The sequence below is a fragment of the Schistocerca cancellata genome, chromosome 2 (genome assembly GCF_023864275.1).
Source record: "Schistocerca cancellata isolate TAMUIC-IGC-003103 chromosome 2, iqSchCanc2.1, whole genome shotgun sequence".
Classification (NCBI taxonomy): Eukaryota; Metazoa; Arthropoda; class Insecta; order Orthoptera; family Acrididae; genus Schistocerca; species Schistocerca cancellata.
The window spans coordinates 591,720,355-591,746,910 of NC_064627.1; the positions used below are offsets into that span (position 1 = coordinate 591,720,355).

Consider the following 26,556-nt stretch of genomic DNA (forward strand, 5'->3'; position numbering starts at 1 on the left):
TCCACATTCGCAATACGCAGCATCTGGCTTTGTGTGTTATTTATGATGATGGCATAACATAAGCTCCCTAGAAATTGTGCATGTTTAATGTGAAATGATAAACTGTTAGGAATAAGCAGAATTTGGAGTATAAAAACTCAAACTCCTGTACCACTACTCCTCAAAATTTTTGCTTCTATGATGTTACATTAGAGAGAAACATTTGGTTTCTGTGAGTGGATGGTTCTGAACAGCAAGATAATGCAAGATGCTCCCAATCAGAGTTATGCTGTGCCTCATTTTTGGAAGGAATTTCCATAGAGCAAATTAATGTCTGATGTTCATGAGGTGCATCAAGTCTTGTCTCATGATCTTCATTGCGTTCTGGAGATGACATAGTCCTCAATATTTTAAGCATTCTAGTGTATTCAGAAAGACTCAACTGTTTTCTAGGCATTTTTATTCATAAACAAAATAAATCAAAATATAATAAGCTGGCACCCAAATCACACAGCAAACACAATAAATTTATTTCCTAGCCAAGAAGTCAAATATAAATAAAACCTATCAAAAGAAGACAAGCGATTTTGTTAACTTTGTAATATACCAAATCTGTAAATCCATGTATCCTAGTGAAGTAAATTCAGTGTTAGTTTGTAAATGACATAGACTTGGGAAAATATATCTGTCACCAAGTTAAAAAAAAAATTCTTTGTTGAACTACATTATAATGATTAGACATCTCAGCTACTAAGCTGAGCATACAAACTTAGACAAAACATTAAATTATGATATCTTCTATACCAGTGTCCTGGTTTTGACAAAATCGAAACTACACACTGCTTGAAACTGCACTCAGGTTACAAGTCAAAACAACATGAAAATTCATCTAGTAGTTTTCGAGATTAGCATGTTCAAACAGACACACATAACTATTTCAGATAAAACTTTCAAACACAATTTTTTTCTGTCATCCGATACATTGCTGATACATTGCCCCAAGTTACAATCAAGTTACCTGTAAGAACATCATGAAAATTTATCCACTTGTTTTGAAGATCAGGAATTACTGGTAACTGTACTCTAAATGTAGCTTCTTTCCACACATGCGATAATCCAAACAATTTGTTATCTTTAATCAAGTCTAACTTATTATTAAAAAATTAAAAATTCTTCCACATTTATAAAAACCAAATTAATAACAAATGAATTTTTGCCAGTATACCTTGGAGAAGAGCTAGGACTGCCTAGAGTGGGTGATGCCCTCCTCGGAGGCAACGGAGGAGGTGGAGCTGCAGTCACAACTGTAGCTGCTGTTGCTCTGCGTTGCAATTGTGGAGAAGGATGTGGGGATATCATAGGGCTTCGTCCACCCTGAAGACAAAAAAATACAATTTGTTTTGTTTATTAAGAATATGTTTGCGTCGCATAGACCAGTGTTGATTAGGTATTACAAGGTGTACAACTTTGCTTTCGCCATTTTTCGCCAACATTTGAGGCTTTAATGAAACAAATTGGTGACACATGTATCATTCAAAGTATTTTCCATCGCTGGCCACTACTTTCTCCCATCTTTTGGGCAGTGTACGAATCTCACATCAAAAAAATTGTTCATCTTTTGAAGCGATCCACGAATCGATCCAACTTGTGACTTCTTCATGAGATCGGAAGTGTTGGTCAGCCAGGCCATGCACCATTGATCTAAACAGGTGATAGTCAGAGGGAGCAATGTCTGGAGAATATGGTGGGTTGGGTAGGACTTCCTATTTTAATGTTTTCATGTACGTTTTGACCCCCCTTTTGCAACATGGGGTCGAGTGTTGTTGTGCTGCGAAGTCACTTTATCGTGCCTCTCACTGTATTGCAGCTGTTTGTCTTTTAATGCTCTGCTCAAATGCATTAATTGCATTTGATAACAAGCACCTGTGATTCTTTCACTTGGTTTTAACACCTCATAGTACATGACACTAAGTTGGTCCCACCAAATGCAGAGCATGATTTTGGAGCCATGAATATTTGGTTTGGCTGATGAGGTGGAAGCATGGACGGGATATCCCCATGATTTTTTGCATTTAGGGTTATCATAATGAACCCATTTTTTGTCCCTGGTCACAATGCAATGCAGAAATACCTTCCATTTTTGCCTCTGAAGCACACAAACACCGTTCAACGTCTCTTGGTTTCAGCTCACATGGTACCCAAGTTCCTTCTTTCTGAATCATTCTCATAGCCTTGAGATGTTTTGAAATGGCTTGCTGTGTCACTCCCACTAATTGTGCCAATTCTTCTTGAGTTTGACGAGAATCTTCACTCAGAAATGTCTTCAATTCTGCATTTTCGAAAACATTCTCTCTTCCACCACTATGCCGGTCTACGACGTTAAAATCACCATTCTTGAAGCGTTGAAACCACTCACAACACATTCTTTCACTAATAGCATACTTACCATATGTACTTGAGAGCATTCAATGAGACTCAGCTGCTGTTTTCTTCATACTGAAACAAAACAGTAACACCTCCCGCAAATGCTGAGAATTAGGCTCGTAAACTGACATTTTCAATCAAGAACAACTGTATGATGCAGACATAAATCGACTAATGTTTGAATGAGGTTATGTTGACCGAGCTCCACGCTAACTGCCTGATGTCTGCAATCTGTTTCTTTTGACCGCTACTTACTGTTGTCGCCACCTATCGGCAAATGGCGGAAGCAAAGTTGTATACCTTGTATAATTTTATCCAGTCCCTTAGCTCTGTAAATTAGCTTCAGTTATGATTAATTTCCTTTTCCACACTGTTGGAAAGTGTCATGTCTTGGTAAATAGCCCATCAACATAGCACAACCTACCTCAAGCTGCCATCTTTATACATCTATGCTACACTGTGACTTGGCCTCAAGAAGCTCTGACACAAGGACTTAGGCATTCAATGACCTGTTACTGTGTTGTGATCTTAGATAACTGTCCTTAACTATGGTCCTTCTGGACATAGACTTTTGCTTTTTTAGAGTCAGTGAACATGGCTGCAGAAAACAGTTACACTCCTTTATCAGACTACTGATATTCACAAACAGAATTTGTTGTGACTTTCTGTTTAAGTCAAACAGTAGTTTACTATAGAACTTTGAAGTGTGATTTGATGTTTTTATCAATAAATGTTTTGTTCCTTGTCGAACTGGGAGTGAGTTCTTGCTTACCAAGCCTTGGATGGGGCACTTCAGTTATTGGCAACAAGAAATGGACTCCTGTTCTGTGCCCCAGTTAGAGAGAGCTTCCATGTTTTCTTTTCAAAGGCATGAGCACCCAAGTGTTCTTATGCAGCAGATGCAGAAAACCAAGCAGCAGGCACAAAACCTGATGTTGAAAGAGATGGCTGCCATCATCATGTCACCTGAAATATCCAAACGACTGTCTTGCATCGAGTCCATGGTGAAGGGTCTCAGGACGTCACCACCATCGTTCCCACCATTTGACAAGAAAGTGAAACCATGGGTTACATTGCCACCTGTAACAGCACCATATTGCGTATGGAGTCTCAGGTGATATCCAGCAGCATGCCTTTTTAATAGCTTACATTGGGGCTGATGTCTATTACATCCTTCAATAGTTAAATCCAGAATGAGAAGAAAATGACTTTCCTACGAACAGCTTAAAACAGTATGGATAGTATTGTGACTCAAATCCATGAGTGGCTGTCCATCATAAATATTTGTAATTGTCTTAACAAGATGGACAATCCCAACATATATGGCTCACACAGTTGGAAGGACTTTTCTGGAGTTACAGTTACAGTGCAAAAACTCCAAGTGTAAGCAACCATATGCCCGCTCATTGCTCAGAGACACGATTTCAATTCATTTGCCTGACAGGGGACACAGAAACGATCTTCAAAAACTGAATGACCACTCATTACCAACATGCTTCCAGCTCATTTGAGCATCTGAACAGCCAGTACAGAACTCCTCACAGGTGTTCTCTACCCACCTGACCACTACTAAAGATGCAGACCCAGACCCACTGCACTGGCTTCACAGCTCCACTGAATAAATCTTCCCCTCTGCAAACACTTTTGAGAGGCCAGCATACCCAGAAATTACAACCCTATAGCAATTGTTTCATCATACACCATAGACAGCAATGCTAGTTATGACATGCAAAGTGTAAAACCTGTGGTAAATTAGCACATAACACAGAAACCTGCCAATCCACACTCAAAATGAATGTCAACAGCACACTCTTTGGAAACTAGGACTCAAATTTGGATGCTCATGTGTCCTCCAGGTGCAAGCAACCTCTCTCAGATGAATTGTTAGCACTGGAAGTGTCACTTAATGACGTTCCTGTCACATTCTAAATAGATGCAGGCTCTTCAACAACCACTATTATTCAGGACACATACAAATGGCTTGTCTCACTACCCCTGTGATCGTTTTCGAAACAACTGAAAATTTATAGCGGTGATAACATTGAGGTGGTGAGTTTTTTTTTCCATGATCAAATATCAAAAATATCTTTTGAGGGCTCACATATTGGTCATCACCACATGGGGATCTACAAATATCTTAGGACTGTATCTTTTGAACATGCTCAGTTTGGAAGTGTATGATTCTATGAATCAAATCCAATCTTTTGCACCTATTACCCATCTTCATGAACTTTTGATGCCCTACACTTCAGTATTTTCCCACCAGGCTACCAGGTTAATGGATTATGAGGCATATATTACTTTGAAGCTTTTGCCACTCCCACATTCTTTAAAGTATGTAATGTGCCTTTCACTTTGAGTGAAAAACTTTGCATGGAACTCTAGCAGTTGCAAGGCAAAAGAATCCTGACACAGGTCTCAAGCAGTCTATTGGCTACACAATTTTTTTAATCTTTGATGATTTGAGGTAATTTTAAGTCAACAATGAATGCATCATCTATAAAGACACTTATCCCATTATAAATGTCATGAATATTACAGTAAAACTTTTCAGGGTATGCTGTCCACAAAGTCATTGTCAGAGACCAAAACCTACAGCTGGCATTATGTGAAGATTTCGCTATCATCCTGATGATTAACACCTCTTTTGGTCTATTGCAACACAATCATCTTCCTTTCAGCATTGCTAGTGCACCAGCCATTTTTCAATGGTATCTGGAGCAACATACTCAAGGAGTTCCAGGAGTGGCTAATTATCTTGATGATATTCTTGTAATGGCCACAAATGCCAAGGACCTTGCCACAAATTTTGTAGCCCTTTTCAGTGTCTTACAAAAGGATAACCTGAAACGCAACAAATACACTCCTGGAAATGGAAAAAAGAACACATTGACACCGGTGTGTCAGACCCACCATACTTGCTCCGGACACTGCGAGAGGGCTGTACAAGCAATGATCACACGCACGGCACAGCGGACACACCAGGAACCGCGGTGTTGGCCGTCGAATGGCGCTAGCTGCGCAGCATTTGTGCACCGCCGCCGTCAGTGTCAGCCAGTTTGCCGTGGCATACGGAGCTCCATCGCAGTCTTTAACACTGGTAGCATGCCGCGACAGCGTGGACGTGAACCGTATGTGCAGTTGACGGACTTTGAGCGAGGGCGTATAGTGGGCATGCGGGAGGCCGGGTGGACGTACCGCCGAATTGCTCAACACGTGGGGCGTGAGGTCTCCACAGTACATCGATGTTGTCGCCAGTGGTCGGCGGAAGGTGCACGTGCCCGTCGACCTGGGACCGGACCGCAGCGACGCACGGATGCACGCCAAGGCCGTAGGATCCTACGCAGTGCCGTAGGGGACCGCACCGCCACTTCCCAGCAAATTAGGGACACTGTTGCTCCTGGGGTATCGGCGAGGGCCATTCGCAACCGTCTCCATGAAGCTGGGCTACGGTCCCGCACACCGTTAGGCCGTCTTCCGCTCACGCCCCAACATCGTGCAGCCCGCCTCCAGTGGTGTCGCGACAGGCGTGAATGGAGGGACGAATGGAGACGTGTCGTCTTCGGCGATGAGATTCGCTTCTGCCTTGGTGCCAATGATGGTCGTATGCGTGTTTGGCGCCGTGCAGGTGAGCGCCACAATCAGGACTGCATACGACCGAGGCACACAGGGCCAACACCCGGCATCATGGCGTGGGGAGCGATCTCCTACACTGGCCGTACACCACTGGTGATCGTCGAGGGGACACTGAATAGTGCACGGTACATCCAAACCGTCATCGAACCCATCGTTCTACCATTCCTAGACCGGCAAGGGAACTTGCTGTTCCAACAGGACAATGCACGTCCGCATGTATCCCGTGCCACCCAACGTGCTCTAGAAGGTGTAAGTCAACTACCCTGGCCAGCAAGATCTCTGGATCTGTCCCCCATTGAGCATGTTTGGGACTGGATGAAGCGTCGTCTCACGCGGTCTGCACGTCCAGCACGAACGCTGGTCCAACTGAGGCGCCAGGTGGAAATGGCATGGCAAGCCGTTCCACAGGACTACATCCAGCTTCTCTACGATCGTCTCCATGGGAGAATAGCAGCCTGCATTGCTGCGAAAGGTGGATATACACTGTACTAGTGCCGACATTGTGCATGCTCTGTTGCCTGTGTCTATGTGCCTGTGGTTCTGTCAGTGTGATCATGTGATGTATCTGACCCCAGGAATGTGTCAATAAAGTTTCCCCTTCCTGGGACAATGATTCACGGTGTTCTTATTTCAATTTCCAGGAGTGTATAAAGGCATCTTTTTTGTGCCACAAGTGGAATATCTGTGAAATATTTTCAATGCTTCTGTGATCCACCCCACTGCTCACCACATTGAAGCTATACAAAAATTCCCAGCATCATGGGACTTCAAACAGCGAAAGAAAGTATTAGAACAACTCTACTGCTCACAAAAACATACAGAAATTCCTGGCACCAAAGGACTCCAAACAGCTAAAGTCAGGGTTAGGACATCTCTACTACTTCACAAAAAATCAAAGTAACTGGTATCCCAGTTGCGGCAAACCCTTTCTGAATATGAAGTGAGTGCTCTCCCAAACATTGTGCTTAACAGTTTACATGGATGCACAATATTATGGTCTCGGGGCAGTTCTCTCTCATAAAGTGAACAGTATTGAGTGCCCAGCTGCTTTCACATTGAAATTTCTAATACCAGCTCAGCACAGTTACAGCCAAATTGAAAAGGAGGCTTTGGTCATTACACTTGTACTGGAAAATGTTCATGAGTGCATGTATGGTCAATGTTTTTGTTCTTTTAAAGATCACAAACCACTTCTACCTCTGTTAAGCTCTCACATGAACATACTTTCTAAGATGGTAAGGCACCTTCAACGTAAGGCTTTGTTCCTCTCTAGATACCCCTATGACATCTACTACTGCTTGAAGATGCAGCATGTGAACACTGATGCACTTTCCCATCTTCTAGTAGAACAAGATCCATAATTTGATGCCACACCATAGGTTTGTTTTCACACATATATGGAGTTGGAAAATGTATCACACATTTTCCCATAAACACTACGGCAACTGCCAGACTGTTGCCCAAGGATCCTGTCATCCACAAGATCATGCAACTTATGAAATGCAGGTGGCCAATGGAGAAAAAACACATACAACACTCAGAAGTACAGGAGTATTGGAACCATCTTCATAAACTATCAGTGGTCAGTGGAGCCCTCCTCCTATACAGCGAAAACAGTAAAATCATGGTTATCACTGCAAAAGCTTTACAACACTGCACTATCATGTTAAGTTTGGAGCAATCATCTCAAAAAGACTGGCTTGCGAACATGATTTTTGGAAAGGCTTTGACAAAGGTATTGAACAAATGGCTTGTGACTTGCCAGCAATATCAGCTCAAGCTAACAGCACAGGCACGCAAATACTTCCCATGGCCTCTGGCAATGTCACCTTGGTCCAGAATTCATCTTGATTTTTCTGGTCCTTTTCTAGATTAATCTTGGCTAATACTGGTGTATGCTGAGAGCAAAGTTCCTTATGTTTCACGAATGCAATCAACCACGACTGCTAGGACTACAAAAGAACTGTCGCACATATTTTCTGTTGAAGGCTTGCCTGAAACCACTATGTTTGACAATGGACCTCAGTTTACATCAGCAGAATTTTGTCAATTCTGTGAACAAAATGGTATCCAATTGGTCCAAACAGCACCATATCATTCAGCATCAAATGGCCAGGCGCAATGTTTCATCAGAACTTTCAAAACCCAAATGGCAAAATTGCAACACAGGTACTATATTGATGATGTTCTGTTCTCACTTTCCTTCTCGCATCGTACTGTTCTACAGCACAGGATGGGGTGATGGGGTGAGCCCAACAGAGAAGTTACATGGCCAATTACAGCTCTCTCAGCAACCCACTGTAAAACCTTTAACTTATGATCATTCTTCTCTGAGGTCTCACTGCCATTGCTGTAAGATCCATGATGATGTGTTGGTGATTGTATTCTGTCAGAGTAGGCATCATTCAGTTCCAGCATGCATCACCTGCCTCCTTGGCAGAGTCATGGTTGAGGTCCAGTTGCCACACCAGTCCCAGTGTTGAAAACTCTAAAAACAAGTGTGTCCTCACAGAACTCAGGGTGCCTCGGCAGGAGACTTCTTCACCGATTCGGTTCCATATCTAGTCCACTTGGAGCCTGACAGTGACAGAAAGCTGCTGCAATAACATCAGGACTAAGCAACCACTGGACTCCTTGACACCAGCTTCCCTGATAACACATCTTCCACATCCAATGCCCCTGTTTCCACAGAAATCAACTGCGAAAGCCTAGAATCATCACTCCCTCCAGACACCGGTGGCGGCAATACCAACATCTGTGACATTGAGATGGTTCACTATCACTCCTCTTGGGGGATATGGAAGGGGGAGGAGGGGGGAAATTGCTGTGTCTGGGCATATAGCCCACCAAAATAGCAGGACAACACCAACAGTAGACAATTCAGGAGCTCTTAGGGGCCACATGAATGAAAGCCAAAACAATGCAAGTTCTGAATGACAACAACCACCACGGTGTGTTCTCGAGGGCAACTCAGGATACCAGGATGGCACTTGTCTCACTGAAAGGTGACAGCCACATTGCCCCTAGAAAGATCGGCTAGCACAGATCTATTTGCTTCTACCATATAAAGTGACCGCAAATAGTGTGTGACAGATTCTTCCACTGACACTGTACTTAAGATCCGATGTAGCCAGTGTTCAGCAGTCTACATCTACTCACCAGCGTGGAGAATGTAGTATACAGGGCCTACCTCAAATCACCATCTGTCCACGTCTATGTTAGACTGTGAGTTGGCCTCAAGAAGCTCTGGCACCAGGACTCTGGTATTTAATGAATTCTTACTGTATTGTGTTCTCAGACAACTGTCCTTAACTGCACTTCTTCCCAACACAGATATTTGCCTATTTAGACTGAGCGAACTTGTCTGCTACAACAAACTGTTACAATCCTTTATCAGACTACTAAAGTGCTCAAACAGAGACAGGTATAATCACAGATAGAATTTGTTGTGACTTTGTTGTTTTTAACTCAAACAGCAGCTTACTACAGAACTGTGAACTTGTCAACCTGGGAGTGAGTTCTTGCTTACTGAGCCATGGAACAACCACTTCAGAATGTTTTATCTTGAAAAATGCAGTGCTTCAATAGAAGCAGACAGAAATAGTTCTAACTAAGCAGGTTCAAAGCCCTTTGCCAACAAAATAGCTTTACACACTGGACTTCGGCACTTTCCACCCTGAGAGTAACTGTGAAGCTAAGTGACTGATGAGAACTTTTAAGACTGAAGTGTTCAAACAGAAACAACAAAAGAGACTTTCCCTTATTTTAAATTCTTACTGAACCATACAGCTTTCTTTGTGCAAGAGTCCTGCAGAGTTCATTCATGAACATCAATGCAGAATACTTCTCTCACTCCTGCCTCTGTAATTTCGTCCAAGCAGAAGATCATATGATGACTCCTCCATTTAATCAGTGCATGAATACCTAAATGGCAGATATTGAGACAAGCAATGCTGGAACAGAAAATCAAGAAAATCTGCTCAAAAGGCAAGAAAAAAAATCAAGAAAACCTGCTCAAAAGTGCAAGAGGCATGTGGACCAGAGTAGACACCTGCAAGATTTCACAGAGATCATGTGAAGGAACTCGCTCCCTTTCTAGCAGTAGTTTATTATATGTTGTGGAGCAATGAAGGATAACAAGCAATTGGAAAAAGTGCAGAACATTCTCATTTTCAAGAAGGGTCATCAGACAGATGCATATAATTATAGTCTAACATCACTAACAACTATTCAATGTGTAATTATGCAAGATGTTTTATGCTCATGCAAATATGCCATGGGTCTCACTAAGGCCTTCAGAGACTGTAGGCCCCATCTTGTTCAGAAACAGATCTGCCAAGCCTTGTCTCTTTAGTTCCTACATACCACCATCCAGCCACAAAGGAGCACTACTCTCATGACTCAATACCACCCATGACTGGAATAACTGAATCACATTCTCCGACAAGGTTTCGACTACCTCTCGCTATGCCCTGAAGTGAGGTGTGTTCTGCCCACTATCCTCCCTAACCCTTCCACAATGGTATTCTGCCACCCACCGAACCTATACAATACCCTTGTTCATCCCTACACCAACTCCCTACACCCCAACCCATTGCTGCATGGCTCATATCCATGCAATAGACCTAGATGTAAGACCCGTCCCACACATCATCATCCCACTAACACCTACTCCAGTCCTGTCACAGACATCTCTTACCCCATCAAAGGCAGAGCTGCCTCTGACAGCAGCCACATGATCTACATACTAAGCTGCAAAAATTGTGCTGCTTCCTACATTGGCATGGCAACTAACAAACTGTCTGTCCACATGAACGGCCATGGCTAAATTATGGCCAACAGAAAGCTAAACCACCTAACTGCCAAAAATGCGGCCCAGCACAATGTACTTCACTTCACTGACTGCTTCACAGCTGGAATCATCTGGTTCCTTCCTACCAACACCACCTTTACTGAATAGCACAGGTGGGAAATCTTCCTACAATGTATCCTTTATTACCATAAGCCCCTGGCCTCAACCACTGTCAGTTCCTGTCCTCCACCTACCTATCCCCTTCCCTGCTCCCACTCCAGCACTATAGACACCTTCTATTCTGCCAATGCACCTACAGTCTCCCCCCTCCTTTACCTCTATTCTTTTCTCTCCCTCTTTTCAGTCTCCACTCCCCTCTCCCAAGCACAGCCTCCTGACTCTGTGCCTAGCACACCTAAACTATTCCCGCCATATCCCTGCATGCTCTAGCAGGCAGTGTAACATCTTTCCCCACACCTACCATGTTATCCCTCCTGATCACTACCCCATGCCTCCTCCTTACCCCTACCAGCCGCCCCAGATTACTGCTCACATTAGACCCAGTCACAGTTGGGCCACATTAGACAGAGACAGTGGCCATGCATGTGTGAGTTGTGCTTGTGTGAATGTGTCTGTGTGTTTTTTATTTCTGAGGAAGAGCTTTTTTGTTCCAAACCTTAAATGTTTAGCAATCTTTTCATTGAGTCTGACATCAAAGCCTACTCTTTGTGCTGGGTAGCAATCTATCCTTTCCATAATACTGTTGTTATTCCACCTGGGCTTTCCATTATTAGAACTGTTATACTCATGGTTGTAATTAAGCTGATTATATTAACTTGTTTAAAAAACTTGAGCATTCATTTTAACAAAGAGAAAATATATAATTTTATTTTTAACTTTGTATGTGGTGCAGAATAATGTGATTGGGACAATTTCTTTATGAACTTCTGATCTGTGTTTTTACTGAAGCTTAAAAATATTGCTATTTCATGTGCCATACCATGATCTCTTATTTATTTATTCACACATCAAGTTTCATAGGACCAAATTCAGGAGCAAATCTCCAAAGTCATGGAATGTTTCAGTACATGAAATTACAACATACAAGTAATAACAGATAAAAATAAAATGTTTATGGACCCAAAAAAGCCAAGCCATAAGTTTAAGTAAACGAAATCAACAATACAACAGAATTAGTTTAATTTTTCAAGGAACTCCTCGGCAGTATAAAAGAAGTGACCCATGAGGAAACTCTTCAGTTTCGGTTTGAAAGTATGTGGATTACTGCTAAGATTTTTTAATTCTAGTGGTAGCTTATTGAAAATGGATGCAGCACTATACTGCACACCTTTCTGCAGAAGAGTTAAGGAAGTCCAATTCAAATGCAGGTTTGATTTCTGTTAAGTATTAACTGAGCGAAAGCTGCTTATTCTTGGGAATAAGCTAATATTGTTAACAAGAAATGACAGTGAGGAATATGTATATTGAGAGGCCAATGTCAAAATACCCAGACTCTTGAACAGGGGTCGACAAGAGGTTCGTGAACTTACACCACTTATTGCTCGAACCCCCCATTTCTGAGCCAAAAATGTCCTTTTAGAATGAGAAGAGTTGCCCCAAAATATAATACCATATGATATAAGTGAATGAAAATGAGCAAAGTAGACTAATTTTCATGTCGAATGATCACTCACTTCAGATACTGTTTGAATAGTAAAAATGGCTGTATTAAGTCTTTGAACAAGATCCTGAACGTGTGCTTTCCACGACAGATTGCTATCTATCTGAACACCTAGAAATTTGAACTGTTCAGTTTCACTAATCATATGCCCATTCTGTGAAATTAAAACGTCAGGTTTAGTAGTATTGTGTGTTAGAAAGTGTAAAAACTGAGTCTTACTGTGATTTAGCGTTAGTTTATTTTCTACAAGCCATGAGCTTAGGTCATGTCTGCACTATTTGAAACCGAGCCAATGTTGCACACAACATCCTTTACTACCAAGCTAGTGTCATCAGCAAACAGAAATATTTTAGAGTTACCCGTAATACTAGAGGTCATATCATTTATATAAATAAGAAACAGGAGTGGCCCCAACACTGATCCCTGGGGCAACCCCCCCCCCCCCCCCCTCCCCACCTGACAGTACCCCACTCAGACCCCACATCACAGCTGTTATCAACATTGTGAATAATGACCTTTTACTGCCTGTTGATAAAGTAAGAGGTGAACCTATTGTGAGCTACTCCCTGTATTCTGTAATGGTCCAACTTCTGGAGCAATATTTTGTGATCAACACAATCAAATTCGTTAGTTAAATCAAAAAATATGCCAAGCATTTGAAACCTTTTGTTTAACCCTTTAGTAACTCACAGAGAAAAGAGAATATAGCATTTTCAGTTGTTAAATGACTTCTAAAGCTGAACTGTACATTTGGTAGTAAACCGTGTGATATAAAATGATCAATTATCCTTACATACACGGCCTTTTCAATAACTTTTGCAAACGATGATGGCATAGAAATAGGTCTAAAATTATCTACATTATCCTTTCCTCCCTTTTTATAAAGCGGTTTTGCTACTGAATACTTTAATCGCTCAGGAAACTGACCATTCCTAAAGGAAAATTACAAATATGGCTAAATACAGAGCTAACATGTGCAGCACAGTACTTAATATTCTGCTAGGCACTCCATCATAGCCATGAGAGTCCTTTGTCTTCAGTAATTTAATTGCTGACTCAATCTCCCTCTTGTCTGTATCACAGAGGAGTATTTCAGACATCCATCTCGGAAAGGCATTTGCCAAGAGAGTTATATGATACCCTATAGAAGCTAAATTTTTATTTAATTCACCAGCAATTTTCAGAAAACGATTGTTAAAAACTGTTCATACATTTTATTTATCAGTAACAGAAATATTTTTACTATGAACTGACTTTATATCGTCAAACTTGTGCTGCTGACCAGACACTTCCTTCACAACTGACCATATAGTTTTAATTTTATCCTGTGAATTAACTATTTTCTATTTGCATACCACATACTCTCCGCCTTCCTAATAACATTTTTAAGCACCTTACAGTACTGTCTGTAATGGGCTACTGTAGCTTGATTGTGACTACTTCTAACATTTTGATATAATTCCCACTTTGTCCTACATGATATCCTTGTACCACTATTCAGTCAACCAGGCTGCCTTTTATTGCTAGTACCCCATTCAGAAGTTCTAATGGAAAGCAACTCTCTAAGAGCATGAGAGATGTGTTAAGGAAAGCATTATATTTATCATCTATGTTATTGGCACTATAAACATCCTGCCACTCTTGTTCCTTCGTGAGATTTAAAAAAACCTCTCTATTGCTGTTGGATTAACTTTTCTGCATAGTTTGTAATTATATGTGACATTTGTTTAAGTTTAGTGTTAAAATTTGTGCATCATGAAGAACGAATAAAAATATTGTCTATGGCTGTACTACTGTTCCCCTGCACCCTAATTGGAAAAAACACAGTCAGCATCAGAATATATGAATTTAGGAGATCTACCAACATCATTTTTCTTGCACCATCATATACAAAATGTGTATCGAAGTCACCACATGTAACTAATTTCTGGTACTTCCTATAAAGTGAACCAAGAACCCTCTCTAGCTTGAGCAGAAATGCTCTGAAGTCAACAATTTAGTTTCACTAAATTCAACTGCCCTTGCACAACATTCAAACATCTGTTCAGTGCAGTGCAGTGATACGTCTATGGACTCAAATAGAATACTGTTTTTTATGTACATGGCCTCTCCTTGAAAAACAGCCAGCTAATCTGTATCCTGGTACTAGAAGCCTGTGAATTGTCAAATTATTTAAGTGGTGCTCTGATATACCAATAATTTCAGAGTCAACATCTATAAGCAGTTCACTAACTTTATCTCTAATACTTCTTATTTTTTGATGAAATACACTAATTCTTTCTCTACTTGGAAACATGACGTCCTCTGAACGTGGCCCTTACTTAGAGCGACTTCCTTTCAGCAGGTATACCTATCAGATGACTTCAATTTAAAATAGGTGCAGCTCTAACACCAACTACTACAAGAATTTTTCCATGAGTGATCTCCCCCCCCCCCCCCCCCCACCACCACCACCACCACCACCATCCACTACACTGTCACTTATAATCTTTGCCAGCCTCACTTTCCCATACCTATTGAGGTGCAGGCCGCGCCTAGTGAAACCTGGTCTACTGATAGACTCAACCAGCAACATATACTGAGGATTCTGCTAACCCAGATTTATATGCCACCTTACTGAACTTCAGGAAGGTTTAATATTCCAGCAGCATCTGTGGAATATCACTTTTAAGACTGCAAGTAAACCCTGTCATATCATACTTTATTGTACACTGGAAAAACAAGTGTTACAGAGTTACAAATCTCTACCAAATGCCCAGTTCTGCTAGTGGTTACTCATTCTGTTCTATGTACACCATTTTTGCAACAGCAGTGCAACTTCATAAGTATGCTTACATGAGAATAAGGAAAAGGAAAACATACCCGACATTCTGCATTTTCTGTCCTAGGTGAGAGAGCAAGGGCTTGCAGACAGCTGTTATTACAGTTCCAGTTGTTTAGATCCTGTAAAAAAAAATCAAATTTGTACACAGAACATCAACTGACATATAGATAAGATTGAAATATGACATGGACCAATTCAATATGATAAAAAGGTTTATTAAAAAAAAAAAGTCCTCTGTAAGACTGTAGAATTTTATTGAAGATGCTAAATGTCAGGGTTATATAAATTCAAAGAAAGTGTTAATTCAACAAGAAAATATAGTTCATGAAATTATTTAGAGATAGAAAATCATTGTTAAAGATACAGGCTGTATATAAAAAGAAAGGAAATATGATGCAGCAGCACTCATTGTATATTAAATAAAGAGATCACATTTTGGCTATCTTTAGACCAAATCAAACTTCTGCATGAATTGTAGAACTCTGTCATGTTTTCCCTTGCTGTGCTACATGGATTCTGGTTCCATGTTCAATTTAATTCAAGCACTCATCAGTTTATATTATAGTCAACCTACCCACATTTCATTTTATGTTTGTTGCGGATCAGTAACTTGTTTGTAGCAGAGACTAAAGATATGATAGATTCAGTACTGTACACTATACACAGGAAGCAAGTTTAATATTCTCTACTGGTGATGACAGAAAAATGTTATGTTTGGAGCAGCCTGGAGTGTAACTGCTCAGTATTGTTACTAAAGTGTGAAGTGGGTGTTTCCACTAACTTAGAAGTGGCAAACAGACACTCAATTAAAACGTGTAACATTGGTTAAATACTGGAGCTCCAAAAGACATTGGAGCTCAGTGCAAGTATTCATCTCAATACAAGTAAAACTCGGGCTTCTTACCAACATGAGTAACCACAATTTGCTGTATGATGAGTTACTGGTAGGGAAAACGCTCACTAGGAGCTGAAATTTCATGACTACAGGCTCACTTCAATGAATGGCATGTATTTGAATATGAGCATCGTAAAGCTGTCCACAAATAATCACTACATCTTCCTCAAAGACTGTTGGATATATGACAGAATGCGTGGATACTATAAGAACTGTAATCATCAGCCTGACAACCAATGTACATACATTCAAAGAGAAGACAAAATTTGAAACATCCACATATTTGTGTATGAAATATATCAGAATTATGGTGCCGGGCTGATGCTGTGAGATGGAATTAGTTCTGGCAGACATTTTCACCATTTTTGAATCCAAAAAATATTCAGACAATATAACCTGCAGCTTTGCAGTCCTCCTTAAATTTTAACACATCTAGTAATTCAGCAAGTGGTATAGCATTTTAAATAGTAATGCAACTTACAACTGATAATATATCGAAACCCAAAACTACTGTTTACAAATTAGATAATGGGGCTCATTGAGGGTGCACAATCTACATCTATTCCGGATTTTCTACCAAATTTCGAGACAATGTTTCGTTGTGGAACATATTAAAGGCATCTTGCATTGAAGTCCATGCCAAATTTTGCGCGTCTGTAAATTTTAGCCAATCTTCGGGATTTCGCGTTCTTCTGAACTTCGCATGCTTTTTACGTTGCCTCTGCAACAGCATTCGGACCTGTTTTGTGTAGTACCATGGGGGATCAGTTCCATCTCTTACCAATTTATGAGGTATGAATCTCTCAATTGCTGTTGCTGCTATATCTTTGATTTGAGCCACATCTCGTCTACATTTGCAAAGTCAGTTCGGAAAGAATGGAGATTGTCTCTTAGGAAGGCTTCTAGTGACGCTTCATCTGCTTTTTTTAAATAAAATTATTTTGCATTTGTTTCTGGTGGATTTGGAAGAAACGGTATTGGGCCTAGCTACAATGACCTTGTGATCACCAATCCCTGTATCAGTCATGATGCTCTCTATTAGCTCTGGATTGTTTGCGGCTAAGAGGTCAAGTGTGTTTTCGCAACCATTTACAATTTGCATGGGTTCTTGGACTAACTGCTCGAAATAATTTTCGGAGAAAGCATTTAGGACAATCTCAGAAGATGTTTTCTGTCTACCACTGGTTTTGAACAAGTATTTTTGCCAACATATCGAGGGAAGGTTGAAGTCTCCACCAACTATAACCGTATGAGTGGGGTATTTATTTGTTACAAGACTCAAATTTTCTCTGAACTATTCAGCAACTATATCATCGGAGTCTGGGGGTCAGTAGAAGGAGCCAATTATTAACTTAGTTCAGCTGTTAAGTATAACCTCCACCCATTCCAATTCGCACGGATTATCTACTTCGACTTCACTACAAGATAAACCACTACTGACAGACACAAACACTCCACCACCAATTCTGCCTAATCTATCTTTCCTGAACACTATCTGAGACTTCATAAAAATTTCTGCAGAACTTATTTCAGGCTTTAGCCAGCTTTCTGTACCTATAACGATTTCAGCTTCTGTGCTTTCTATTAGCGATTGAAGCTCAGGGACTTTCCAAGCACAACTACAACAATTTACAACTACAATTCCAACTGTTCCTTGATCCAAGCGCGTCCTATATTTGCCATGCACCCTTTGAGATTGCAGCCCACCCCATACTTTTCCGAGGCCTTCTAACCTAAAAAACCGCCCAGTCCACGCCACACAGCCTCTGCTACCCGTCTAGCCGCCAGCTGAGTGTAGTGAACTCCTGACCTATTCAGCGGAACCCGAAACCCCACCACCCTATGGGGCAAGTCAAGGAATCTGCAACCAACACGGTCGCAAAACCGTCTGAGCCTCTGATTCAGACCCTCCACCCGGTTCTGCACCAAAGGTCCGCAGTCGGTTCTGTCAACAATGCTGCAGATGGTGAGCTCTGCCTTCATCTCATAAGCAAGACCGGCAGCCTTCACCAAATCAGATAGCCGCTGGAATCCAGAGAGAATTTCCTCAGATCCAAAGCGACACACGTCATTAGTGCCGACATGTGCCACCACCTGCAGCTGGTAGATGGGTGCACCTGTGCTCTTCATGGCATCCGGAAGGACCCTTTCCACATCAGGAATGACTCCACCTGGAATGCACACAGAGTGCACACTGGATTTCTTCCTCTCCTTAGCCACCATATCCCTAAGGGGCCCCATTATGCACCTAACATTGTAGCTCCCAATTATCAATAAGCCCACCCTCTCTGATTGCCCGGACCTTGAAGGCTGAGAATCATCCTCTGAAACAGGGCAGGCAGCTTCATCTGGCTCAGCCAGAGACAGTACCTGAAACCTGTTTGTCAGACGCACCGGGGAGGCTTTCTGATCAGCCTCCGGGGACGTATTTCGCTGCCTGCCACACCTTGGAACGACCTCCCAATCAACCACAGGCGAGGGCGAGGCCCCACTGCAGGCAGCAACCGGGGCAACCACAGCGGCAGACCGATCTGGGGACAGACGGGACGAGGTTGACATCCCCGTGATACCCCAGTCCGGCTCCCCACAGTGGTGCCCATTGGCAACAGCTTCATGCTGCGCGACCAAAGTCAGCACCGCCTGCAGCTGTGAGCGAAGGGATGCCAACTCAGCCCTCATCCAAACACAGCAATCACAGTCCCTGTCCATTCTAATCGATGTTGAACATCAGTTACTGAAACACGAGTCCGTGCCTAGATAACACAAGGGAAACACGCAAAGAATGTATGAACTAACCTGTACAAATGCCTAACGACTGTGCTACAATCTGCCTGAATTTATGATTACAGTAACTAAAACTCGAAATTACACCTCCTATATGAAACTATGTAACAAATAAATGAGCTAGGAGTATGCGACTTGCTGCTGGCAGCTGCTTATCCAATGGCGGCAGGGAGACACGATGTTATTATGTCCTCTGTACCCTGCTTCTATCAGACTGCAGAATTTCGCTCTTAATTGTGTTATATTTTTGTCGGCAAACATATTGTATACAAAAAGTCATTTTCCGTTTGTATTATTTTGAATTTTTATTTGTTCTGTTGTTTTTAGTTTACTTCCTTGTGCATGAGGGAACCAGTCACATTTTACCACTCACTGCTCATCACAGAGAGAGTTTCACTACAATGGAATCAAACATGTACACTGGACTGCAGAGCAGTTATTTGAAAACATATATGTTATGATTTGAAACAATGTTGCAAACTATTTTCATCCAGCAAATATCTATGAAAAGGGGCCTTCAGGTTATACAATGTCTCTGTGTGGTCTTGGACATTTTCATATCTTTGGTTGGTTGGTCGGTTGGTTTGGGGGAGGGGACTAGACAGTGAGGCCATCAGTCCCACCAGATTAGGGAAGGATGGGAAAGGAAGACAGCTACATCCTTTCAAAGGAACCATCCCAGTATTTGCCTGAACTGATATAGGGAAATTATGCAAAACCTAAATCAGGATGGTTGGACACATGTTTGAACCATCATCCTCCCAAGTGCGAGTCCAGTGTGCTAACCCTGCACCACCTCACTCAGTTTCATATCTTTTCATGTGGAACTGTGACTGTGCAGATATTTAGAAATAATATCTTCATAGTTTATTTATGTTAGAATAATGGGTCATTTAAATGTTCAAGGTGAAATTATTTGGCTGCAGAGAGTTTGTTTCACAGATGAATATCTTCTGTGGCAAACAAGTCAGTGCACAGAATACACAGTTAATGACTTGGCCTCTCATGATGTGTGGTTCTGCCCACTATCCTCTTCTACAAACACTTCTCAAACTAAGAGCTCTTATTAACTAAGGCTAGAGCTAAGAGCTCTTATTAAATAGACTAATAGTCACTTCCTATAGATCATGTTAAACCATACATCATTGTGTGTGATGTTTGCATATTTATGATAGCTCCATATTGTGCTGAAACTTCCTGAAACACTTAATTGTGTGTTCACACCTATGCAACTTTTCCTGCGAGACTAAGCAAACGCAGCCATTGCCCAAACAGTCAAGCAGGTGCATGCACCAGTGCAAAGTCAAAAATGCCTCTGATTTGTGCATAATGTTTGATTCATGCACGCAGTTTTCTGATCCCAGATGAGGAAACATATGCAACAGTTGTCTACCTGTCCACAGATCTCTCCATTTGATGCTTTGTCATACTACAGCTCACTGTTCAAAGATTCAGTCTGCCACACAAATTCAAATCTGACTTTGGCTTAGCATTTTGGCCAAGTGATCTAATTAGAAACAAATGGAATTTGAACAGTATTGCCATGTATTTACTATTTTCTGGCAGTTGAATCCCCTTTATTATAAAGATGGGGTGAAATTAAACAACTGTCTATAGTCCCTTACAACCTGGACACCAGAAAGTGACCTGACTAAAACAGAAAGCCTTCATAGACACCTTCTACGAACATACGTTGAAGAAGAGGAGGAATTCTGGGGCCCTGGCTGTGCCGAAGCTGGCGCGGTTCCTTTACGAGCCCTTCGATTCATAAATAGTTTGCATCAACAAGAGAAAATAAATGAACACTTGAATCTCTAGCATAAATGTGAATCCACAAAGTAATTTTTTATTTACATATAGGTTTGGAAACCCGACATCTAATCTCTTGGTATTTTTTCATTAGCCACACGACAGTCTTTGTGTGTTGCAGATCCATATACTGCAGAAACTGATCTCTTCTATTCTTTACAATTTAAACTCCTAATACATTTGGCTTTGCCAGTGAATCAGATTCACCAGATCAATAATAAAATGTCCAGATGTTTCAGAGTCTTTCCAGTGCTTCAGTGTATGAGCTCTTCAAGTGAACAGAAAATACATATTTGTAATACAAACTAAAGGACTTTACAGCAAACACTGGAAGCTCCAGGTAGGAATATCAACAATGTAGGAAAAGATAGATTGCTACTCACTGTAAAGATGACATGCTAAGTTGCAAACAGGCAGAGTTAAAAGTAACTTACACATATGCTTTCGGCCACAGTCCTCGTCGGAAAAAGAGGCCAGTATGCCTGAGCTACTGGAGTTGGCAGTTATATGTGAGGTGTGCTTGCTTGTGTGAATGAATGGTGTGTGTTTCTCTTTTCCTGATGAAGGCTGGGGCCAAAAGCTTTTAATTGTGGCTGTCTGCAACTTAGCATGTTTTACTTACAGTAAGTAGCAACCTATCTTTCCCTGCATTGTTGGACTTTACAAGAATGTCGATTTGATGACTGTTACTTTGTTTTTTCCTTAATATAAAGTTTTCTTGTATTTAGAACTCATCATCATGATTACACGTTTTGCGAGATAAATAAAATACATGAACTTGCATATTTTTTACCTGTTCATAGTGGATTGTTGAGAACAAAGCATGTGTTTTGTTCCTCACAGTAAGCCTTATAAGTAATGTTGGATAGCCTTCAGCATGCCTTTAGAGGGCACATTCATGCTGCAGCCTTACTGGAGCACATCACAGCACACCTCGATGTGTCTGACAAACAAATCCACTGCCCACTAGCCACCCACACATGTGTATTTAACCTGCAGCTGCAGCTCAATCACTGGCGTAGGATGTGTGATTCTCTCTAGGTGTGAATGGATTTATGTGTAGATATTAACATAGAGACATGGACCTCTATTTGCATGTGGGGCAAGCACAGGCACGTGACAAGGAGGCGCAAGTTGCTCAGGTGTAAACGCCCCTTAACAAAGACTTGAACCGAGGACCTTGTTGTTTACAGGCAGTCATCTAACTGACTGAGCTATCCATGCACAACCCACAACCCATCCTCACAACCACAATTCTGTCAGAAACTCTCTGGAAACTTTGTACTGATGTTACTTGTGCTATAGCAAACCAAAACACCTATTCTTTAAATATGATTCATGTTCAAACTGAAAATAATTGTTTGCACAGGAGTTTGTTTTGATACTATATCACTAACAAGTCATTTGTGTCTACACTTTGGTCAAGACTTATCATCTCTGACACTTGACCTGTTGAGATAACATTATTACAGTTTTTATTTGATTTTCTGAAAATCAGTGATTCTTAGACATGTTAACAGCTGAAACAGTTTGGTGAATCAAAAGTCCTCTAATAATGTGTTTCGAAGAAGTATGGCTGATAGGTGGTATCTAAAATGAATGCTAGGGTTTAGTATTCCAGTAATATGAAGGTCATTTGAGATGAAGCATTGGTTCAGTTGTACTTGGATGGATGAGGAAACTGGCTGGGGCCTTACTGAAGGAACGATCTTAGTATTCTGAAAACTACAGGAAACCTGTATAGGTATGACCAGAATGGGTTTCAAACCCATAGGAGTCCATTGTCTTTCATTAACTTTTATATGTGATATCCTACAAAGGAATTAGGAGAAATGGCCTTTTTCCATGTTTCATACAAATTCTCCATAATTAAGTAAGAAACTGTCCAAAAAGAAACAATGGAAACTCCAGGTAGGAATATCAACAATGCAGGAAAAGACAGATTGTTACTTACTATAAAGAAGACATGTTATGTTGTGGACAGGCACAACTGAAGGACACTCGCATAAAGCTTTCAGCCACAGACTTCATCTGTAAAAGAGACACACACACACACACACCATTCATACACACAAGCAAGCACCCCTCATGCACACATGACCACCAACTCCAGCATCTTGGGCTGGAATCCAACCAATTCCGACCCACGATGCTGGAGCTGGCAGTCATGTGTGCATGAGGTATGCTTGTTTGTGAGTATGAATAGTGTGTATCTCTCTTTTGCCAATCGTGTGTGTGTGTGTGTGGGGGGGGGGGGGGGGGGGGGGGGGGGGCAAAAGCAAAACTATTTTTTGAGCCACACAATGAAAATATTATGCTACAAAAATTAATAATGAAAGTATAACTAACAAATCAAGTACACTGACAATATGACTATGCTAGCAGAAACTGAGGAACAGGCTCCAGGTAATGACAGAGAATTCTGTAAGTGTGGGTAAAGAGCTTGGAAGGAAACTGAATGTTGCCAACACAAAAACGGTGAGAATTGTAAAAGAAAATTACATGATCAATATATCACTAGATGGAATAGTATTGGAATAGGTTTAGTCATTCGAGTATTCAGGAAGCTTGATAACTTCCAATAGAAGTTGTAGAGAGGAAGTGAGATGCAGAATCTCTATGGGAAGCAGAGCTTTTGAGAGAGTGAAAGGTTTGGTGACAGCCAGAAGCATCCCCATTACACTTAGGAAGAGGTTTACCAAATATTTTGTGTGGAGTGTGGTGTATTATGGTTCTGAAATGTGGCACTTAGACAGAAAGAACAAAAATATTTAGAATGTTTTGAAATGTGACTATAAAAAGAATAATGGAGGAATGGAATTGAACTGACAGAATGAGAAATTAGGGGATGCCGAGCAGGGTAGGACAGGAGAGGGACTTCATCATGATGATGATGATGATGATACAGAAGAGGAAAACATATTGGATGAGACACATATTAAAAGAAATTGTCTACTAAAGGGAATCACAGAAACAAAAGTAGAAGGAAAAAGATGGAGATGAGGAAGAAGGCTTGGAAAGTTAACAGATGTGTAGAGAAGAAGAAGTTACAAGCAAATAAAGGAAGATGCTCAAGCCAGAGAGATATGGACAACATCCAGCTGATACTTCTCTGAGTACAGATTTACAAAAAGAAGAAGAATTAACAAATCATGAGATTTTAAATTAGCATAAACGTTAACAGAAAAAATTTGAGAGTGAAAATAACACAATACATGTGCAGCAAATATAAACTCTGAGCTGTAGTGCATATGTCTCAATATCACAGCCAAGATAGTCAGAATTTTCAATTTTTAAAGGATAACATGTAAATTTGTAGAACAATGAAGGGAGAAAGAATTTTTATGCATTTTTTTAAAATAATTGTGTTTCAGACAAACAACTGTGCAATTTGTCTGAAAACTGTATTGTTTACTGCCAACATTCATATAGAGAAGCTACTGAGTGTAGATAAAATTTATATACAAAATTTAGCAGATTTAAAGAGCCGAGTGTGCCACAAAATACACTAGGACTGACCCATTAAACCTATTTTGTGCTATATGATGTTGCAATTATATTCAAACATCAAATGCAAGTTTCACAAGTATTCAGCTGAAGGTGAAGTATCTACAGTAATCAATTTGGTAGAAAAGTGTAAAGGATCATTTTTTAAGATGAGAAATCAGGTGAGAGAGTGTAGAAGCAGGTTGCTAGTCTTAAAGAATGGTTATTGGTAATACTACTACTACTACTACTACTACTACTGGATGAAATAAACTACTGATTTATATTTTGGGCAGTATCACAGTATCTCAATATTGCTGAATATTTATTACCTTGTGGTTCTGAGGGCTGCTTGTAATAAACAGGCTCCTATATTCATTTCCAAATGAAGTTTATAGTGCACAATATGATAGAAAGCTTACACTAGGAGTATTTCTTGATCTCTCAAAGGCTTCAAAATCACAGTCATGAAATACTTATGGATACACTGCTACAGCATGAAATTAGGGGAAAATACAACAATTGGTTTAGGTCCTATCTCTCAGAAAGAGATCACAAAAAACTGAAATCATCCTAAAAAAATGTTGAAAGTGTACTTTAGGAATAAAGATGGTCTTCTCCCTGATCCTAAGGAACTATGGGAGATATTCAGTAAGCACTTCATAAACATGGGTAATAGGCTTTCTTCTCTAATTTGTGCTCCCTTACCCCTCTCTCTGCTCAGACCTAGAGGTGTCACGCCAAACATTGTCTCTTGATCTAGTCAAACCAAGTGAAATCTGCAGTATTATAATGCAGAAACCAAACTCACACTCATGTGGTCTAGATGGCACATCCAATTACCTTCTCGAAAAAACCTGCCATCATGTGTCTTATCTCCTGTCAGATATACAAAACTGCTCATTGCAATCGGACCAAATTGATAAAATTTGCAACGCAGCAAAAGTGGTTCCCCTCTTTAAAAAAGATGGAGTGATGTTAGTAATTACAGATCCTCTCCATCCTCTGAGGAATGTCAAATGTTCTATAGAAAGTAGTAGCCTATATCACCATGTTATTAAATTACTAGACACATTTATTAAGTCATCAGTTTGGCTTTTGAGAAGGGAGATAAATAAATGAGACCCTTCATTTCTAAATGAAGTTTATAGTGCATTCAGTGATTGAAATCATTCAGCAGGAGTATTCCTTGATCTCACAAACACCTTCAGTTTCCTCATCCATGTATTACTTATGGAGATAATGTTAAAGCATGGAATTAGGGGAAAATACAGTGACTGGTTTAGATCACATGTATCAGATGGGAGTACAAAGGGGGGAAAAAAGGAAGAAAAGAAATTGTGGAAATTTACAGTCACAGGAGCAAGTCATAAGCCAAGGCACTCTTCAGTGTTCTATGATTGGTCCATTTGTTTTAATTATATTTACCAATGATCTGCCCAAACACATTCAAAAAAGATCTACCAGTAACGTTTCTGATGACACCAATCTACTGTATTCAAATCACTGTAATGATGAAATTCATAACTTGATTTCTGCTGATTTCTGATAGATTCCAAGCTGATGAATTGGTTAAACACAGACTGTTACTGAATAAAGACAAAATTGTGTATGTAAATTTTTGCCCTTTTCATATGTTTTCATCATGGATAAATTATGTCAGATTTGAACATGTATTTACAAACTAACAAGTACAATTAAAATCCTTGGAGTGTGGGCAGACGACACTCTATAGAGGTATGTACACAACAAAAAGTTAGTAAATAGACTGAGCAATTTGTGCTGCACATTTAGTGTCCTGAGTAAAGTCTCCGACACTGAAACACTAAAATGTGCATAGTTTAGTACTGACAATTACATTCCATTTTTGGGTGTCTCACAGAAAGAGATATTTGTTATGAAGAAGAAAATGGTCTAAATAATGAGACAAGTGCCTCTCTACTCCACCACTAAACTTTGACTCGTACTTCTGAAGCTCAGTATCCTGCCAGAATATGTAACTGTTGTTTGTTTATTATGAGTGAATTACAAAATGTATACAAATTATAATTGTATCCATTGTAACACACAACAGGATTTTTGGGGTCAATAAATATAAAATCAATTAATCTGTCTTACATAACTATTTTAACAATCCTTTTTCCACTAGATGTTCATAAGATGTTGCTTACTTATCCCAGATGTCTTTAATCATGGGGCATATTGTATGTGTTTTACGTAATAAAATTCATACTTCATGCAAAAAA

At 40.5% G+C, this 26,556-nt stretch overlaps 1 protein-coding gene across 1 annotated transcript in view; it reads right to left on the reverse strand.

The window, feature by feature from the left end:
• Nucleotides 1-26,556, reverse strand: part of LOC126162227 (E3 ubiquitin-protein ligase CBL-B-B) — a 178,948-nt gene that overhangs the window by 66,598 nt on the left and 85,794 nt on the right. Inside the window, exons 7-8 of the mRNA XM_049918588.1 lie at nt 15,375-15,455; nt 1,205-1,353 (exon numbers count right to left, since the gene is read on the reverse strand). Coding sequence (XP_049774545.1) covers nt 1,205-1,353; nt 15,375-15,455 — 230 coding nt within the window. The remainder of the gene's footprint in view (nt 1-1,204; nt 1,354-15,374; nt 15,456-26,556) is intronic.